Genomic DNA, 21,819 nt, shown 5'->3' on the forward strand with positions numbered 1-21,819 from the left:
TCTCATATCCACATATTATGTAAGACAGGAAGTGCCCACTAAGAAGGTTCAGAGAGTACAACAGAGAGTAAAAAAACAGCTGCCGCAATGAGAAAGACGTCCCAAGGTTGTGATGCTGCTGAACAGAGAACAGAAGCATGTGCAAAAGCCTCTGGTCATTATTTTATGATGGTGTGTCACGCATGTGCTTGAAGCATTTGATGTCAGGTGCACTCATCCATCTCCACCTGTCTTTCATCCTGTGCTAGTACAGAGAAAGGAACCTATTCATGCATCTGGCTACAGAGGACACACAAACACACACAAACACTCACACACACCTTTTCTCTTTCGTCTCTATTTTTATTCCGCTCCGCATCGCTCGCTGTTTGATGTGACAGGCAGGTGAATTTCATGATCCGATGTGTGGTGTGTTTACTGACTGAAGTCTGCTGAACAGTGAGCCCTGCACAATCAAAACTGTAAGGTCGCTATGCACGAACACTTCTGCATCTACTTCAGATAGGGCACTTAAGAAGTAAAACTGTAGTCTGTGTTATGAGGAGGGCCTCCCTTTGAGACTGAGAGACTCAGGAGATTGCGCAGCAGGGATAGCTACTGGTTCCAGAGTTATATTTAGGGGGGGCTCTATAATGCTCATTTAAGGCTTATATGTATTGTGTGCTGACATGTGTCCATGCTTTAATGTTCAAAAAAGTCTCTATTTTTCTCATACTGCCTGTGCTGCAGCACCCAGTCTGCTCTGATTGGTTAGCTGGCCCGCTCTGTTGTGATTGGTCAACCGCTTAGAGATGTCCGAACCCTCAGCCTATCACGTACAATGTGTTGGAGCGCAAGTGTTACATAGTGATGTCACTGTTATGGAAGGAAACAAAGGAATCCAATGAAGTTGTTTCAGGCAGGGGGGGAGTGTTATTGCTAATAATGGCAATAACAAAGCCAACAGAAACATTCTTTAGTAAACCAAATACAAAATGCTCAAAATAATAGTAATTATCCTAAAATAAAGGACGTAAATACATCGATATTAAGTTAATAGACATGTATAATATTTAACGGTCGTTGTGAGCTGGTATACATTATCAGGTCACGTCTTTCAAACAAACTTGTCAAGCTATTTTACCAAACAAATTGAGAATTGTACCTTAATTTCAACAATGTACAGTATCAGGACTTATTTATACCCATGTTAGCCTGCATTCTGGCTGCTTACACAGAAACCCCTCGCAGCAAAAAAGCCACTGTTCTGTGCTTTTACTTGTCGCTGAACTCCCATTAGTCCTAAACGTTCATGGATCAGTTAAGTAGTACACTCATTTTATCATGCTCTCATCAGGAGTTGCTCTTAAACCCCATGTGCCTTCTTTCCCGACAGATGAAGAGTGCTCTCTGTCTGCAGTGCATTGGCTGTGGTTCCTCAGCGAGGTGCAGACTCAGCACTTGAAGTTAAAGACTCTAGCAAAGAGAGAGGCGCATTGATTAGTGCAGACTTTGTGTTTCAGCGACACCAATATGTATGTCTCTGTTCAAAACCTCTCTCCATCCCTCCTTCCTCCAGGTTTGATGTACCTGTCAGTCAGGTGGACCTGCTAGAGCTGCTGCTCCTGAGGCCCATGGCCCCTGTTTCTCTCCTCCAGTGAGAGGTGAGCCAAGCTGGCCTCCCCGGCCCCCTCCCTGCCCCCGGCCCCCGACCTGGACCCCGACCCAGACCCCGATCCTGACGGGCTGCACCCACACGAGGAGCAGTATGTGAGCGAGGCCGAGGCCAGCCTGCTCCCCACGCAGCCGGAGCCCCCCGCCTGCAGGGATGCCGAGACCATCACAGGTGTGTGTGTGTGTGTGTGTGTGTGTGTGTGTGTGTGTGTGTGTGTGTGTGTGTGTGTGTGTGTGTTCGAATGAGAGAGTGTGTGCTATGGTTTAGGAAACAGAGACTTGATTTTTGCTTATATTATGGAGTATGGAGTATCTGGAAAGACATTTTATACTATTTATGCTATACTATGACGTCTCTTTCTGAGTTTGTTTTCCCGCTAAAGTTTGATGTTTTTAATGACATGCAAACCATGATTTTAAATGAACATATTTGACAATGTTTTGTACTTTGTTAAAGGCATACTAAATAATGCAGCTTGAAGCAACATTTGTATTACCTCTATCCATCAACACATTGTCTGCAGTTGTATTGGTTATTATTTGAGCATAACCTTTTTTTTCACATAGAAATATTATAAAGACTATTGTGAAAACTATGTTTGTTGTAAAAAATTGGAGACGTACAAAAAAAATTGAGAAATACAAACAATAGGAGACATACAAAACATTAGGAGATGGAAATAGGCTAGGACTATGACAATTGTCTGTAAAAAATGTTTTACAATAAGTCTGTGCATTTTGAAAGTAGTTATATGGTTCTTTAATACATAATATTAATAGATAGGACATTAAAAAGGCCTGCAGGCAGCAGTATATTGAGGTCTGTCCCCCCTGTCCTCTCTGTGCAGATGTGTGTAACAGCACCGACCTGCCAGAGTTCGAGATCATCAGCCTGCTGGAGGAGCAGCTGCCGGTGTACCGGCTGAGGGCCGACACCGTCTATGGCTACGACCACGATGACTGGCTGCACACGCCGCTGGTCGCCCCGGACACCAGGATCGACCTGACCACCGAGCAGATCGAAGAGACCCTCAAATACTTCTGTGAGTCTTGACATCATCTTAAAATATCTATTTGCTGTGCTGCCCGTGCTCCCGATGAAGTGAAGCTTTTAGTAGTAAAATCCAGGCGTTGGAAATGCAGAAAAGTAATAAATGACAGAACCTGGAGATTAAACCTGGTGGATTTTCATCTCTGGGGTTAATGGTGGAATATATGGCTTTAAAGTGAAGGATTAAACCACCTGGGTATTTAATCCTTCAATCGCTTCTTGGAAAAAATGATCTACTTTAGGGTTAGTTGACTTTTAATTTGAATGACCAAGAATGTAAGGGCATATGCTATTATACGTTTAACATTAAGTTAAATAAGGGCTATATGGTAGGGTTATTATGGTATAGGTTTACAGTAATATTACTACATTTTCATCATCTTTCTTGTCATTACAGCTTGTTTTAAAGTTTCCACCCTCTACTTCTCCAAGGAAATGAGTTGCTTGGAAGTAATCTCACAGGCTTGTTAATGCCATACCTCCTTTCTATTTTTGGTTTAATTTTCATTCTTGTAAAACAGATAATGATTCTGCTTATTGGCTCAGGACGATCAATACATCCTCTGGTCCTTTGTCTCAGAGAGCAGATCACTCAGAGGCTTTCTCAAACAAACCGTTTTAAAAGGTTTGCCATTAATATTGATACTTGTTGTTTGTTTATTATTGTTTATGTGTTCTGAATGCTTCTACAGCACTTAAGGATGAAGTTAGAGGGTTTTTATATTTCAAAAAGGGGATTTTAAATGTGTCTCAATAGTGACAGTATACTTGGCTGATTTTCCAAGAGATTCGCAGGAAAATCAAATGTAAGCAAAATAGTAATACAAATACATAGTGCAGGTTTATTTTAATACACCTGATAATATACCCTCCCGCCACAAGGTGGTGCCATGCTTCATAGGAAAAACAATGTTGAGTACAGTATGTGCTCTGTGATTATTTTAAAGGGGCCCTATTACGCTCATTTTCAGAGGAAAATCACAGGGATATTTGATCCTTTACAGACCATTGTGTGTGTGTGTGTGTGTGTGTGTGTGTGTGTGTGTGTGTGTGTGTGTGTGTGTGTGTGTGTGTGTGTGTGTGTGTGTGTGTGTGTGTGTGTGTGTGTGTGTGTGTGTGTGTGTGTGTGTGGTGTGTGTGTGTGTGTGTGGTGTGTGTGTGTGTGTGTGTGTGTGTGTGTGTGTGTGTGTGTGTGTGTGTGTGTGTGTGTGTGTGTGTGGTGTGTGTGTGTGTGCGTGCGTGCGTGCGTGCGTGCGTGCGTGCGTGCGTGCGTGCGTGCGTGCGTGCGTGCGTGCGTGCGTGCGTGCGTGCGTGCGTGCGTGCGTGCGTGCGTGCGTGCGTGCGTGCGTGCGTGCGTGTCAGGGGTTTGTTATTGCATGAGGGTCACCATAGTAACAGTCACTGGAGGCAGATAGATGTACCAGAGCAGAAGAGAGAGGAAGCGAGGGGATGAAGGGAAGTAGGAAAATAATTGTGGGAGTTTCTGTCTGCACGGCAACATCGCCATCTCTGATTGGCTGTTTCTCCCGTCCTTCATCCTCTCTAATTATACCCTTCTACTTCCGTTTCACCTCCAACTCAGTGGCTGGAGAGCACACTCTCACACACACACACACACACACACACACACACACTCACACTCACACTCACACTCACACTCACACTCACACTCACACTCACACTCACACTCACACTCACACTCACACACTCACACTCACACACACACACACTCACACACACAACCACACTTTCTCATATCTCCGCCTCCAATGCCTCCATGTGGGTGGAGGGTGAGCAGCTGAGCAGCAGAGAGAGTAGGAGAGGACAGTGAATGCATCACCGCTTGTTGTTCCTCTTTCATCGTGGAGGTCAGGGAAGAGATGGACAACAAGAGCAGGATGGAGAGATTGCCCAGGGATAAATGCTGTGACTGGTACTATAAGGAGGAGCAGAAAGGTGAAGTACATGTCGAAAATATGAGAAATTAGCGACAGGGTTAAGTAGATTGGTGAATGGCAGTGGTGTAATGTAAGTACATTTACTCAAGTACTGGACTTGAGTGATAAATGTAGTTATTTGTACTTTACTTGAGTATTTTCACATAATATAAGCTACTTTATTCTTTTACTTCATTACATTTTGCAGGCAAATGTTGTACTTTTTACTTCACTACATTTATTTTATATATTTAGTTATTAGTTAAATTGCAGATTTGGGGTGTTTAGGTTATTAATACAAAATCTGCACTCATTATATTATAAGTTATGATACCCAGTAGTGTACAGTATAAAGTCGTTCAAATAAACCTCACCTTTACCAAGTGCAAAATTGATAATAATGATTCATTATTATAATAATAATTAATAATCGCTATTTTTGCAAAAAGAGTACTTTTACTTTTGGTACTTTAAGTATTTTTTAATGCTAATACTTTTTTACTTTGACTTAAGTACAACTTTGAATGCAGTACTTTTAATGAGTATATTTACAGTGTAGTAATGCTTTGACTTAAATTCAACTAAAATCTGAGTACTTCTGGTGAATGGTGGCATTTGATGTTATTTCTAGTACTTTGATTTCATTTGAATGCACAGTAGACTGGAGTGCAAGATGTCCGTTAAAGTTAGTTTGAAGACAGAAACAAATTGCATTAAAACATTAGAATATTTCAGGATTTTCCGGATCTCTAGCAACAAATAAAACCATTTAGTAACAATTTTGTGTATTCCCGCTTAACTTTACACTGCAGCTTGTCTCTTCTTTTCTCTTCTTCTCATTAAGAGGAATCTTCCTGAAGCCACTGACTTTGAATTTGCTCTGTTTTGACATATCAGGCCTCGAGCGCACTCACATATCCCTACAGTCCACTAATGTGCCTGACTGAGACAGAGTAGATAGTTTTTGAACATACAATAAACTCATTTGTACTTTAATAAAACGACAATTACATTTTTTTGCTCTGGTTGTAATACTAACTGGAGGACTCAGAAGCGTCACAGTATATTCAATAACTTTGTCAACGCATGTCATTGATTTGAGCTCTGAAGTCGATAAGAGCTCAGAGGCAAATCCTCTGCCCTGCTCTCTCATACATAACGTCAATGGTGATGGAGGTGTTACATCCTGACCATGACCCCCTCCCCGAAAGGATGACTATTTATTTATTTTGTATGTAATGTGTTTGCATGCTATTGTCCATGCCCCCCACACCAGAAGAGATAACATGAAAGGTGATATCAACACAAACGTCCCACTTCTTTTACCCAGAAACAAAGCATGACTCAGCGTTTTCTCTCAGACTGAATGTAGCTCTGCATATTATCACTGGTGTAATTAAATGTAATTAAAAAGGCTTTATTAGCAATACATTTTACAATCAGTGACGATTTTAAAAAGGGGCAATGATTACATTTAACAAAGGCAGTTTATAATAAAATGTAAGTTTATATAATTCAATATATAATGAAAGAAGTAAATTCAATAAATAAAATATTTCGATGTTACTAAGACAAACGTGAACAAATGCAGGCATTATATCGATACAAAGAGAGGTTAGTAGGGATAATACAACATTTGACATTTTGTGATAAAATATGGTAACTGTATTTAAAAATATCTGTCTATATTTCCTTCTGGTTGTCTATTTTTTGGTGCAGGAAGTGACGCATACTGTATATAGTATCAACACTCCCCATTTAAATTATATTTGTTCAACTATAATGAGGGCAATTTCTACTTTTCTGTCAGTCTTCAGAACTTGGGAGGATTAAGTATAGTATATTATAAGTATAAGTAAATTATATAAGAGATTTTTGGAAGAATTCCTCACTTATATTCCTGAAGTTTTGAGTGTTATTCTGACCGTTTATCTCTTCAACTTGTTGTCTTTCCACAGTACTATGTGCAGACAGAGTGGGCCAGATGACGAAGACCTACAATGACATCGATGCTGTCACACGTCTGTTGGAGGAGGTGAGACGGCCTGTTATTGCACAATTTATAAGTGTAATTCAAAGCTGCGCCGGGGATTTATAATAAGCCTAAACAACGGAGAGGTTTTGCACCGTAGTTTACCCAAATTGTATATAAACAGTTGTAGATAACTGTGATCGAATAATATGTAAAATACAGAAAGCAGTGAGTTAATTCTGCTCTAAAAGTACCAACAGTGGCTGACTCTCCACCCCCACAGGACACTAACAAGAACACATGTAGTTTCATAATGTTGTATTGTAGGAATTTGGGGTATTGATGCTATAATAATGATTTATCTTCAACCAACAGAAAGAGAGAGACATGGAGCTGGCTGCAAGAATCGGTCAATCGCTTCTTAAGAAAAACAGAACTCTGACCGAGCAGAATGACTATCTGGAGGAGCGAGTGGGACAAATCACAGAAGAGGTCTGCTCACACGCACACGCACACGCACACGCACACACGCACACGCACACGCACACGCACACGCACACACGCACACGCACACGCACACCCACACCCACATACACTGAAAGCTACTCACCTGTATTTATGAGTGTATGGTGGGTGCTAAGGCCCAAGTTTCAAAAAGCAATCACTGAAATAAGGCACTTTTTTTTACCCACTCCCCCAAAAAATAAATAATTCAAGTGTACGCTATATTTTGAAAATGTTTCACACTGCATTCATTCAGCCCTTTTTGACCTGATTTCTGATCTGTTGCTGGTCTGTGTTGGTTTGTGTTATTCTGTTTTTTTAAAGAGTGGTTTGTATCAACCAAATGTTCACTATTATACAAACTATTGAAACCATGGAGGCAGCGTAGATCAGTAGATACCTTGTTCTGCAAGCCAAAATCACTTTTTTTATCAAAAATATCTGTCGGCTTTGAAAAGAACATATTCATTTCACAGCTTCAGTTACTTGTCTAAAGGGGCTGGAAATATAGGGCACACTTAAACTGATATTTAATTTTTTTAATTTTAGCCCCTCTTTTTTATTTGCTAAAATGTGTTTTTTGATTTCTGACTTCTATTTCACATCTGAACTACTGTATCTCTTTAAGAAGAACAATGATTTGAATGTGAGATTACATATGAAATACAGTAAGATGAACCCACAGCACATGCATGCATGAATACAGAACATTAAAGTACGATACAGTTGGGAGGTGGGAAGTAGTGGAGTACAAATACTTCATACTTAAGTACATTTTCCTGGTATCAGTACTTTACTCCACGACTTTTTACTTTGACTTCTTACATTTTGAACACAAATACCTGTACTTTCTACTTCTTACATTTTCAAAACAGGCTGGTTCCTTTAGTTTGAATGTGTGTTTGGTGGCGTGATCATTATTATTTAGAGTCATTGGGTGCCTATTGATTTGAACACGATCCGTGTATCCATCATTTCCTGGTCTTCTCTAAAGAAGAGGGACCAATGAAAACGTTGTCATGTTGCCGTTGTTCAGCATGGAAACATTCATTAGCTAACAATGACATTATTGTTCTATTAATATAAAGGGAGGTCAGGTACTCTTTAAAACAGCTGCTAGTTATGGGTACTTTTTACTTGCCCTTACTTCTTTACTTTTACTTGAGTAAAGAAGTTTAGTCAGTACTTCTACTTTTACCAGAGTATTTTTAAACACGAGTATCTGTACTTCCACTTGAGTAAAGGATGTGTGTACTTTTGCCATCTCTGGAGATATACTCGAGTGTTGAACATTATGACTCCTCTCCAGGTGGCTCAGCTGCACCATGAGCTGAACCTGAAGGACGAGCTGCTGCAGTTTTACACCAACGCCATCGAGAGCGAGGACGAGTCCAGCAGCTCCCCAACGTGAGCACCCTTTCTTTTTTGCTTTCTTTTATTCCTCCCATCTGTCAATACTAGCGATGGGAAAGTGTAAGTCTAATATTTACTCTTCTGTCCGAAGGGGTAAAAGAAGTCAAGTGGAAATCGCTCCGGGGGGCACGCTGCAGAGGAAACTCAAAGAGCTGGAAGAGGAGAACCTCTCTCTGCGCTCAGAGGTATCTCCACACATCAACACAGTTTTAAGAAGTATGGGATTTTAGAGAGTATATTTATATTTACCTAATATGTTTTTGCACACAGGCAAACCATCTGAAATCGGAGACAGAAACATATGAAGAAAAGGAGCAGCAGCTTGTCAACGACTGTGTGAAAGAGCTCCGTGAGTGTTGACTGACTTCTCTCTTTTCATCTGGATTATTCCTGTTCGTTCTTTTCCAAATCGGGCTCTATCTTACATTGTTATACGATATAATGGAGCTCGACACATTTTACAGTCACTTATATGAAGTTATTGATCATTTTACAGATTATGAAAATGGGTTTTTATGACAATCAACGCTTACATCCTCATTTACCGTCCTATCTCTAGTGTCGAAACTTCAAAAAACTTCACTGGATTCCTAAATTCTCTCGTGTTATGCCCTACAGGGATGTCCAGTCTCCAAATCAACACCATAGCGGAGGAGTTGGCTCGTAAGACTGAAGATGCTTCCCGCCAACAGGAAGATATCACACACCTGCTCTCTCAGCTAGTAGACCTGCAAAAGAAAACCAAAACTGTGAGTACTCTATCAAGATTTCACATAAAACCATGGAGGGGGATACACAACACAACACTTTAAGAAAGTAGCTAAATCCGTCCACAAATATGGAAGCCATTACTCAAAACATACTGTATATGCAAAGGCTAAGAAAGAAATGCTCATCATTAATGTATCTGATCATCGTGGTAGTCGCATATCATTTTTACGATGATTATACTGTATGATGTTTTTATGCACCTTATTCTACCTCATACCGGGAGGCGTAGTGGAGTAGTGCGTTGGTGTTCGGATCAGGGTTCAAACCCCACTGCAGTCAGCATGTCGTTGTGTCCCTGGGAAAGACACTTCACCCCAAATGGCTCCTGTGGGGATTGTCCACAGTATTGAGTATGTAAGTCGCTTTGGATAAAAGCGTCTAACAAGTAACATGTAATGTAATTTCTAGTTTTGTAATTATCAACTGCACTGATAAATACATGTGCAATAACTTACTTATTGACTTGTTTACATTTTGTACTGTACATCATGTGCCTTGACCGTATTGTTCTTGTATGTGTATGGTAATGTTGTATTGTTTTTTAAGCATACTGTTGAATGTATCATAGGTCCAATTTATAGTCACTTTATATATTAAAAGTTTTAGCTTGTATTGTCAAAATCATACTTATACTGTCTGGTATGTGTGATTGCACCATCGGGAATGCTTGGAATTTTGTTGTACTCTGTGTAGTGACAATAAAGGAATCTAATCTAATCTAATCTAATCTAATCTAATCTAATCTAATCTAATCTAATCTAATATGATGGCTATTTAGCTTATTTAAACCTACCTGTGTGTTTCTAGTTTGCGGTGGAGAATGAGGAGCTTTCTCAGCACCTGGTGGCAGCTAAAGATGCCCAAAGGCAGCTCACACTGGAGGTAACTTCCACAAAAATACAATTTCTCGCTTGCCAAGGTCAAACAACACAAATTCACATCAATAAGATCATTTGAACGTCTGTTGCTAACAGCTCCAGGAGTTGGATGAGAAGTACCTGGAGTGTATCGAGATGCTGCATGAAGCTCAGGAGGAGCTGAAGAACCTGAGGAACAGGAACTTCCCTGCAGGAACGCCTCGCCGCTGCCATCCTCTGGGACTCTACCCGATGGTGAGCGAGTGTGTGAGGGTGTGTGTGCAGGTGTGTCCATGATTGTTATCCAATTGTTCACGTGGACCGTTTGTGTTTCAGGATTCTCTGGCAGCAGAGATCGAGGGAACGATGAGGAAGGAGTTGAGTATGGATGACCCCGAGTGCGAGGAACAGAAGTACGTATGGACTAATGCTGCATTCATGAGCTCCTCAGATGGTCCCATTTGTTATTTAATTTAATTGTATTCATCGTGAACTTGGTATGGACAACTGCAACGTACATACATAAACATAGGCAATTTGATCTGCTATCATTGTGTGTATAGCTAATGCTAGTTTGCAACCGCTGTCACTAACTAAAAGGAGTTTTATGAAGCAAGAAGATTTAAATAGTGACGTTTTACAGACTAGATTGCGATCCAATCACAAACACATTTTGAACATTACATTTAAAAGCCAGATCTGAGTACAGGTTCCTTGCTGAATCAACCAGGGTTTGGTAGCTCTCTTAAAAGTGGTGAAGATTTCAAGTGATCAGGTAGCCTTTTCCAGGATTTGAAACCTTTCAAAAATATGTTTTGGAGTATTAAAATTGCAATTTAAACAGTCTGTGGGTAATCTGCTGCAGCTCTGTAACATCTGGATGTATTTTAGACAGCGGAGCAAGCACATTTATTAATTTAAAACAAGCGTTACATAAAAATAATTAGGAAGTCATGTGAGCTTTAAGCTGTAATATGGAAACAACATGGACGCCTCAAAGAAGATGTGTTGTATTATATTGCACAGAGTGTTTAAACAACATGTTGGTAGCTGTTCATATTGTTTATATTAGTGATTGTGTCTCGCTCCTGTTGCTGCATCAGAATATTCTCTAAAACCACTCAAATATTGCCTAACCTGGCTTGTTTTCGTGGTTAATGCTAATAAAATGAATTTCTAACTAATAAAAGTCTCTCTACAGTACATGGACAGAAACATACAAACATATGAGCACAAACTGTATATGCTTTACATGAGTTAAAGGTGGGGTAGGTAAGTTTGAGAAACCGGCTCGAGATACACTTTTTGTTATATTCCATGGAATGCTCTTAACATCCCGATAGCAATGAATATCTTAAGTGCTTTGACAAAAAATCCATAAAAAAAATGTCATCTGTGGAAGCCGTAGTGCTGTAAAAAGTACGACCAATCATTTGAGCCGGCCCGGCTAAAATAACTGGATGGCCTACTTGCCTGTCAGCCTTCCATCTGTGCACAAACTTATCTCGTGCCCTCATTGGTCATGTGCGCGTTCGTGTGTGTTGGAGGAGGGGCTCTGTAAGGAAGTGGCAGATTTTTTCCAGCTGTGTATTTTCAAATTCTAGCGCACTCGAGCTGGTTTCTCAAACTTACCTACCCCACCTTTAAGGTACAGTTTTATTACTATGCTGCTGTGTTTATTGTATTTTTGTAACTCTGGCACAACAATTTCCTTCGGGATCAATAAAGTCCTATCTTATCTTATCTTATCTTAGTGCCCCCAGTATTGGCTTATTCTCCACACATCATAGACATGTTTTTTATATATTTGTAATATATCTGAGACCCATAATATATGCCTAAAAATAGCATGATAGGAGACCTTTAATGTACATTTTCCCATTGGAGAAGTACATTTTCTGGATTACTCTCATATCACATGAATGCAGCATAAGAGTAAAAGCTTGCACACATACAAACACCAACACTTCACTAAATGCACCCAGTATTGGCTAATTCTCGTGTGTTGGGTTGTGCTCAGAGTCCACCGGAGGCGTGTGTTTGAGACGGTGAAGAACGTGAACCAGACGGTCCGTCAGCGCTCTCTGACTCCGACCAGCAACATCCCGGGGTCCAACCAGTCTCTGTCGGCCCGCACGTCTCCACAGTCCAGCGGCCTCTCCACGCCGTACAGTAGCATGTACGGAGGAGACGTCAGCGGAGACAGCGTCGCCCTCGACAACCGAACGCAGAGCATCCTGATGGAGAAGGCAGCCAATCAGGACAGGTGAGGGGGAGCAGGGCTCATGCAGTTAATACATTAGAGAGGAAGATGATTTTGAGGACATTTACAGTATCTGGGCAACAAATTAACTTTTCTTTTTTTGCCAGGTTAAAAAACGAGACTTGCAATCACATTTTTCTTGGTTTCTTTTTGTTGTTTTTGGAGATGTTTTCTTTGTCTTTCTTTGTAATACTCATTTCAAGCCATGAAAGAGTCTGAGTGCATTTGAATTTAAAAGACAAGATGAATGCATTTTGTCCAATTCAGAACATGGGTTAGTAGTGCAAATTAGTATTACAACAATAACAACGCTTTTTTAAATGGTCGGCACTAACCAAAGATATTCACCTGTTTCCCTGACTTTCCTCTCAGGGATCCTTAAAATGAGGATTGAGGATTATTCAAATGTTGGTTCACTCAGACAACTCACATACTGTATAGCCTATACGCATCCCACGTATAGCAGGATGTGTTTGGTTGGTTGTATGAGAGTTATATCCACGTGTGTATGCATCATTTGAGCCCGAGTTGATTGCATGAACTAGCTCGCAGGCTCTGCTCTATTTGTGGAAAACTAGATGTGCCTCAACAGAATGACACATGAAATGTATCCTCATTAATTGATTACTTTAATCTAATCTAATCTTACATAATGCAAGCAGAGTGTCTAATCTAATGCAAGCAGAGTGTCTAATCTAATCTTACATAATGCAAGCAGAGTGTAATGTAATTAGGAGGGTCTAACCAGAGTGCAAACAGTCAGTTATATACACATCAATCAGCAGTCTGAACAAAATAAATGATACAAATAAAGGTAAATAGATGTAAAATGTATAAATAAGAATAAGTACACTGAGCGTAAATACAGTATATGTGCAAGGATCAATGCGCTTCAGCACAGCACACAACAACACTAGGCAGTGTGGGACAGCGTGGAGTTCATTGACAGCAGTCTGACTGCTGAAGGGAAGAAGCTGTGCGTGGTCCTGTTGGTTCTACCCGGGAGGCTGCGGTAGCGTGTCCCAGAGCGAGTGCCACGTACAGTAGGGGGATAAACAATCAGGGTTCTTACGGTCATTAAAAACCTGGAAAAGTCATGGAAATTCTAAATGCAGATTCCAGGCCCTGGAAAGGTTATGGAAAATAATATTTTTCCCAAAGTTTTGGAAAAGTCATGGAAATGTAACTAAAGTTGCATCAAATATAATTTATATTTGATCTAATCGCCGAAATAGTAATGCTATAATGATAATAAATACTGTATGGTATAGTAATGAAACATAAAATAGTATTTAACTGACGAGGTATTTTGCTGGTGAGAGATTTTAGTTGCTTTAGTGTGTAGAAGCTAGTAAGCCTATTGATTTGTTTTAGATAGGCACAACATGTTTCATATGCAGACCTTATTTTCCTGTTCCATGTTAACATTTTCAGTGGTACCGCTGAGAAAGAGTAATTTTTTTGGTCATGGAAACTTAGGTAAAGGTCATGGAGAAGTCATTGAAAATCATTGGTGAAAAAGTGTATGAACCCTGAACAATGCATGGTTGGGGTGGGAAGAGTCTCTAATGATGTAATTGAGTAACATTGGTTTCTGTTTCTCTCTGGCAGCAGCTCAGAGGGTCGAGAGAAGAAGGCAGCCGGAGCGGAGGACCTTCGTCTCGCCCTGCGCCGCCTTTCTCTGCGTCGACAAAACAACCTGAGCGAGAGGCGCTTCTTTGAAGAGGAGAGGGTTCGGAAACGAGGAGGAAACGAAGGTCTACATGACGCCATGGGCCAGGAGAGTGGGATGACCCCCTCGGAAAGCATCATGTCCCTCGGGAACCTCCACCTTTGGGCCTCTCGGGGGCCCTACCTCCCCGACAAACTCCAGATCGTCAAACCGCTCGAAGGTGAGGGAGAGAGGGAGAATCAGCCGAGCTGCAAGGCGGGGAGGAAGCGGGAAGGAGACAAACAGAAAGTGATCGGGCCAAAGAAAGGCAGCAAGAGAAGTTTGGGGACGGAGGGGGAGAGGGAGAGAGGATGGGGGTGGGTCAGGAAGACCAGAGCTGGGATAGAGAGGGAGAGAGGGAGGAGGTGGGCCAAAGACCGAGCCGGCAGCAGGAAGGGGAAGGCAGCGAAGGAGAGGCCTCTGCCGCTCATGCTCTTCAACTCTTTCTGGTCTCTGATGCACCGTCACAAGTCCGGCAGCTTCGCGTCTCCACACAGTTACTACAAAGACACGCAGCCCAGGGGATGGTTGTAGACCAGGGGTGTCCAAACTACGGCCCTGGGGCCAAATGCGGCCCGCGGGCCATTTTGAATCGGCCCTCAGCAAATAAAAAAAAGTACAATGGAGTATGGCCCAAAAATGAAACTTGTGCTTGTCTTGTACTTCTTAAATATAGATGAAAACAGATATGACACAGTATTCATGTGTTAAGAAGCCCTCTTCAAACAAATTCAGTCAATTAAAGTTGAAAACATTTTCTATCAAATCTAAGTTAATAATAAAAAAGCCTGATAACTTATTTTCACAACACGCTTGAAATAAACCCTTTCTATTTCCTCTTATGATAAGCAATCTGAGGCTCCTGCTTTAAGGAATGAGCTGCTAACAAAATAAATGAAACCCCTTTTGAGAGCTGTGATGTAAGCCTTTTCTTAAAGCATATTCGTATATTTTTCTGGATGTGGCCCTCGGTTAAAATAGTTTAGTTTTTAAACTACTGTACTAATCTACCCATTATTAAAAAAAACATGTTTTAATTGGCTCCACATCGACCAACTACAACATTAAAATAATATGACAGGTACTTCGCTTCTATGAATTTGGGCCCCTGCCCCTCAAACATCCTCTGCACGTGCCTAGGCGCAATTGGGTATAAGTCAATATGTGTTTACCCTTAGGTTCGATCACATGTAAATATTATCCACATTGCACCCATATTTCACCCTTCTTTTACCCATGTTACACTGTTATTACACCCATATTACACCCATGTTACACTATAGTTACACTGTTATTACACTGTTATTACACCCATGTTACACTTTTATTAGACCTAAATGACATTGTTATTAGACCCATATTGCACCCATGTAACACCAGTATTACATTGCACACGTAGCCTATGAAATGACTGTATCCCCCCAGGATACTATAACCATTTAAGGGTTTTAAATGGACTTTAGTATTAAGGTACAACTTTTTCTTTATTTTGGAGAGTGCCATATGTAACATCATTGAAAAGCCCCAAGTGTAACGCTCAAGTTTAAATCCAGAGTCTCAGCAGCGTTTTATTATCCCCGTGTGATTCAGTCTGTTTGCCTTTGCTGCCCTCTGCTGGTGATAATTCAAACTTCATTTTATAAGCATACTCTCTGCTGTTAACCTAGCAAACAATCCATCATACATGTATTTCAACTTTGTCGTTTGCTTCTGTTTACATCCATTTGTTATTTGTGTTCACATCATCCCATTTATTCTTTATGTATTTCTCTTTCTTTGTGTTTCTTTTCCATTTAATATTTATTTACAACTTCCTTTGCTCATTCTGTCACTGCTTCCTCTCTCTGTTTCAAATTCACATGGCTGACTAATAAAAACCTTCTCTCATCTCATTTCTCCTCCATTTCATTTACATTTTATTCCTCTCCTTTTCATCATATTTGAGTTTTCTTACCATCTTTGTTTGTCATTCTGATCTATGACATTTTTCTCCATTGATACGCTTATTAGAAAAAGGTAAAGTTGTTATTAGCATAAAATGTATACCGTTATTAGATATGTGTCATGCATATAATACGCAGTCTCTCTCAAAAAGCCCTTATCCTAGTGCTTATTGTGATATGTTTTAGATATCTACTTTAAACTGCAGAATAATTATCAATTTGTCCTTGCACCAATATCACAAAACACATTTTATTTGCATATTGACTGGTTAATGTGCCATTTCATTTGTGTTTTACGACAGCTGTATTCGTCTGCCTGTGTTGTTTTGTGTTCATTTGTTGTAACTTTGTTCATGCTGTCCTCTTGGCCAGGTTGCTCTTGAAAAAGAGAGTTTAATCTCAATGAGACTTTTACCTGGTTAAATAAAGGATATACATATATATATTTTTCACACACTCATTATATATACTTAATCCTATAGGCCGCAGTAAGCTATTGTGACTTTTCATTATATCAATAGTATTATATGCCTGACGGTAAAATAATTGCACATCAAGTATTAAAGGGGCCCTATTATGCTAATATTCAGTTTCCTATTTCTACTTTGTGAAGTTTTTGATAAGTTGTGTGTGTGTGTGTGTGTGTGTGTGTGTGTGTGTGTGTGTGTGTGTGTGTGTGTGTGTGTGTGTGTGTGTGTGTGTGTGTGTGTGTGTGTGTGTGTGTGTGTGTGTGTGTGTGTGTGTGTGTATAAAGACATTGCAAACACACAGCTGTGTTTGTGTCTCTCCTCCAGGCTCGGCCACGCTGCACCACTGGCAGCAGTTAGCGCAGCCTCACCTCGGGGTGATCCTGGACGCCCGGCCGGGGGTCGTGCCGAAGGGATACAGACCCCTGGAGCTGGACCTGGAGCAGGTCTGTGTGTGTGTGTGTGTGTGTACTACATTTCTGAGTCATATACAGTATTCATGACTTAATATCTTGCATGCATGCCTCTGTATTGATTTCCTCTCTGTGCCGTGCTGTGTATCTCCAGGTTTATCCGTGGGGGGGCTTTGAGGAGGAAGAGCCAGGAGAGCAGTACTTCCAGAATCTTCCCACCTCCACCTCCTCTGCCTCGCTCGCCGTGCCCCCCACCTCTACCTCCACCTTCATCACCGCGGTCACCAGCATCGGGCAGCCTCCCACCCCCATCCTCACTCCACCTTCACCCCCATCACCGTCTCCACACCTCAGCAACTTAGATGCCTTGGGTGAGGACATACTGGATATTTATCACGATTTAAGATGGGTCTTTTTATTTTATTTTCAAAGTCTTTGTTGTTAATGCAAAGGACCTACACTGTTGTTAATGGTGATGAAAATCCTAAATCCCAGACTACCAGCAATTCAATATAAATATATATAAGACACATTTTAAAAACAATATCAATTGTGCAAGAAGAAACAGAGTAGAGTAGAATTTTGTACGACAGTGTTTTTCAACCTTTTTTGAGCAGCAGTACATTTTCCACATGAAAAAAATCCCACGGCACTGCAAAAACCAAATGAGTTACTAAATGACCCATCGTAGCATAATGCAGAATTTATATATTGATTATTTAATGACAAGTCTCTCAATTTGGCTACGAGTTCAGCTCCTAAGTACAGTAGCTAGATTTTAAAGCTCTGTCTTTGTGTTTTGTCTCCTAACAGTAACCTGTTAACGCAGGCGAACCAAATGGTCTGTGTTCTTGTTTTGAAGTGACGGGTGTTTCGTTTGGAGATGACGTTTAAGCTAGCTTGGCACTGTGACACTGTTGGGTTTTATTTGCAGCAACTAAATCATTGTATTTGTTGACCAATTAAGTTAATTTGGACAGTTTCCCACGGCACACAGTGGTTGAAAATCACTTTTAGAAGAGACCAACCAAGTAAATGCAGGAGTCTACATGTAAATAGAATAAGATAAACAAGAACAGAATGTAAAATGAAATACTGTACAGTGAATTTAAAATACTACTGTCTGTGTCTGTGTGATTTGCAGCTGCATACTACCCAGGTAAATGCATGGCCCACACCAGCTCCACCTACACCTTCACTACCTGTCGGATCCTCCACCCGACGGATGAGCTGACCCGGGTCACACCCAGGTAAGAAACAGAAGTAATGCTGCTTTAAAATGCATGACAAAAGCTAACCTTTTGTAGCACTTCCCCTTCTTAAAGTTTCTCTTAGATTTGCCAGTTTTCCTTCTTTACTGGGAAAGTAAGCTATACCGCTAAAAGCAACTATTTACAAACATAAGCATTATTGCAGAAGTCCTCAAATAAAATAATGTGTTTTTATAAGAGCTGTCAAGTATTTGCCTCTTAAGAATGCGTGTGGTGCAGTGGGTTGAGGGTTGGTGTTCGGATCAGGAGGTCACAGGTTCGAACCCCACTGCAGTCAGCATGTCGTTGTGTCCCTGGGCAAGACACTTCACCCCAAATTGCTCCTGTGGGGATTGCCCACAGTATTGAGTATGTAAGTCGCTTTGGATATTAGCGTCTAACAAGTGACATGTAATGTAATGAATGCAAACTCTCCTCTGTTTTGAGCTTTTAAAAAGCAACCAAAATGTGTTTTATATTACATTTCATATATAGTGATAAACAGTTTAATTATATAATGCATCTTATGTGTAAATGTTCCTGCAGAGCGCTAAGTGTGCACTCAGTCTGAATTGGACTTTATCCAACAGGACAAATAAATATCTGAACCACAGTCACTTAGATAGGATCGTAAAAAAGTAACACTATTCGCTTCCTCAATACAGTAAAGTGCTAAATAATACATGCAGGTGCTTGTGGTTCGAAGAAACAACATCCCAATTGTGGAGGTACAATGATGAGATATAATAAAGGTGGAACTTCTATTGCTCAAATCAGCAAGAAGTATCCTTTCTTAATGTTTCTAAATCTCTTTGCTTGCTTTACTTCCAGTCTGAACCCCGTCCCCTCGTCGTCCTCCTGTGTGATGACCAGCTCTCTGTTGGGGACCCCTGCTGTGACGCCCTGCACCCCCCGCAGGCTCAGCCTCATGCCGTCCGAATCCTCCACCAACCTCAGGTACGGTTTAAAAACAACAGAAAATAACTTCATTTTGTATATGTTTTCTTGCTGCTACTGTAAAAAGCGAAACTGTATTTGCTTTGTTTATGATGAATTGTAAATTCAAGAAACTTAAAGTACATTTTTAAAATCACTTTACTGCATATCACAATTCGCTTGGTCTTAGTTTCCTTAAAACAAGACTTGTTTTTGTAAAAAAAACTGCATATGTATAAATAACTAAACAAAATGTATTTTCTCTGAACCGTTTAATTAGTTTTACCCTGTATATGATGAAGTCTCTGAGTACCTTTTTAAAAGTACAAACTTTAGTAAATAAAATGTATTATTTTTATGCATTCAACATACCTTTTTTTTATTTCACTTTTTTCTCAATAATTCAGCACCTAACAGTCAGTATTATTAACTCTCATTTGTCTGTGCAGAGATGCGACACGCACCACCAGCACCTCCCTGGGGCTGGTGCGCCTCCTGCAGGAGCGAGGGATCTCAGCAGCCATGTATCACCAGAGCCAGGGCCTGGAGTATGGCCAGGGCAACGGGGGGGTCCTATTCAGCACCTCCATCACCCCTAACAGAGCCCCCAACCCCGACCCCCTGCGCCCCTCCACGCTTCCAAACTCCCCCACGGGACCGGGAGCTTCAGCCGTGTCGACGTCCGCTGGCTTCGACTTCAAAAGCCCTTCCTACGACAACTTCCTCACCTCCAGACCGGCCCGCTCCATCCTGAAGGAGGTGACGGGGAGGATGAGGGGCCGGCAGAGAGGGAGGGACTGCGAGAGCCAGACGGACGTTAGCGTGACCGTACACAACCTCAACCTGCTGGACAAAGTGAAGAGGTTGGGTGTGGCCGGAGCTCCAGGGGGGAGAACCATGAGTCCCGGGCCCATCCTGGGGCCTCTGGGCGGGCTGCGGCGGTCCGGCTCCCCCTTTGGACCCGATGGGATGAGGAGGAACCGCAGTTATCCAGCCATGGTGGGGGCCGGCATGGCTATGAAAGGCCCGGGACCTCAGGAGTAGTCTGGACTGCTGCTGGGCTTTAGGGTGGCCGGAAACTGACTGAAAATGACTGACACTGTTCATACTGTTCGACAACAAAAACTGTTTTTAATCACTTCTGGTTCCACACTGACACTTTCCACTCTTAAAATGCTTTAAGGTGGTGACTCATGCATTAATTAAAACCAAAAAACCAAAATTCCCCAAACAATATTATTGCAAAGAAAAAAGTTTTCGGTTATCATCCCAGAAACTACAGATATTTGTACAGATATTTGTACATTTGGACACAGATATATACAAATGTGGGCATATGAATTAATTGTATGAAACTAAATGTTATGTAATTGGGTGAAATGACCCTTCAAAATCTGATTTCTATTGAGATATCTCCCACTGCTTTCAGCTCACATCCCTGCTTTGGATACTGACTCTGCTGGCTAGATGTAGTACTCCCACTCTCGCCTTTTTTCTGAAACATATCCACACACACACACACACACACACACACACACACACACACACACACACACACACACACACACACACACACACACACACACACACACACACACACACACACACACACACACACACACACACACACACTGAGGTGCACTCTGTTAAATCTGCCATCACACTAGTTGGCTCGTTGTCATCTCTGTAGCACTAAACCATCTCTTTCCTGTTCTCTACTGTTGGATTGAGATCAATAATTTATAAATGATTCAAAACTTTACACCAAAACACATGAAAATGTCACCCTTATTCTTTCCAGTGGTGGACTGTATCTAAGAACATTTACTCAAGTACTGTAATTAAGTACTAATTTGAGGTACCTCTTGACTTTACTTGATATCTTATGACTCTTCACTTTATTTTTAAGCTAAGAATTTTACGTACGGAACATATGGAGAACAAAATATTGAACAACATATCGTATTGCCTGAAACAATTAGTGGGTTGACCAAAAAAACAACTGGCTGATTCAGATCAATCATTTTATGCTTAAATACATTTAATGGTTCTGGCTTTGCAAATTTGAAGAGTTGCTGCTTTTCCTTTTAATTATTTTAATTTATTTTTGATATGGAGATCTTCTGCAATTAGCACTTTTACTCTCAACACTTTAAGTACATTTTCCTGCTTTTATTTAAAGAGGTCCTATTATGCTTTTTGGGGATTTCCCTTTCCTGTAGTGTGTTATATAGGTTTGTGTGCATGTAAATGGTCTGCAAAGGCTCAAATCCCTGCGTTCCCTCCAGAGGAACCCCACCCCCCGCCTGAAACACCTCCATGGGACTCCTCAATTTACTTCTGGGAGATAGTGACATCACTATGTAACACTTGCACTTCTATTGGCTAGCGCTCCAACACATTGTATGTGATAGGTTAGGGGCTTGGGACATCTCTAAGCGGTTGACCAATCACAACAGAGCCAACCAGCTAACCAATCAGAGCAGACTGGGCTCTGGTTTCAGACAGAGGGTGAAAAGAGGTGTGAGAATGAGAAAAATAAAGACCTTTTTGAACATTTAAGCATGGAAACATGTCATAGTAGAGACACAAAATACAAATATGAACCTGAAAATCAGCAGAATAGGAGCCCTTTAAATACTTAAGTACCATTTTTAAGTGTAGTATTGGTACCCTTA

General features: G+C 41.0%; 1 protein-coding gene across 2 annotated transcripts; it reads left to right on the forward strand.

Moving 5' to 3' along the window:
• Positions 1 to 1,669: 1,669 nt before the first annotated feature.
• LOC117478357 (trafficking kinesin-binding protein 1-like) lies at positions 1,670 to 20,681 on the forward strand. 2 transcript variants are annotated; one of them, XM_034125364.1, is made up of 18 exons: positions 1,670 to 1,825; positions 2,502 to 2,696; positions 6,600 to 6,676; positions 6,989 to 7,105; positions 8,427 to 8,524; positions 8,622 to 8,715; positions 8,801 to 8,879; positions 9,149 to 9,279; positions 10,109 to 10,183; positions 10,276 to 10,413; positions 10,495 to 10,571; positions 12,179 to 12,424; positions 14,036 to 14,313; positions 16,870 to 16,988; positions 17,110 to 17,326; positions 18,100 to 18,205; positions 19,037 to 19,162; positions 19,591 to 20,681. In XM_034125364.1, the coding sequence occupies exons 3-18, from the start codon at positions 6,626 to 6,628 to the stop codon at positions 20,183 to 20,185; spliced, it is 2,547 nt and encodes an 848-aa protein (XP_033981255.1). In that variant the 5' UTR covers positions 1,670 to 1,825; positions 2,502 to 2,696; positions 6,600 to 6,625; the 3' UTR covers positions 20,186 to 20,681. The 2 variants fall into 2 exon arrangements, with proteins under 2 accessions (XP_033981255.1, XP_033981254.1); XM_034125363.1 differs by having other exon boundaries at positions 14,033 to 14,313; positions 19,591 to 20,680.
• Positions 20,682 to 21,819: the final 1,138 nt, after the last annotated feature.

Source organism: Trematomus bernacchii, unplaced genomic scaffold, assembly GCF_902827165.1.
Source record: "Trematomus bernacchii unplaced genomic scaffold, fTreBer1.1, whole genome shotgun sequence".
NCBI lineage: Eukaryota > Metazoa > Chordata > Actinopteri > Perciformes > Nototheniidae > Trematomus > Trematomus bernacchii.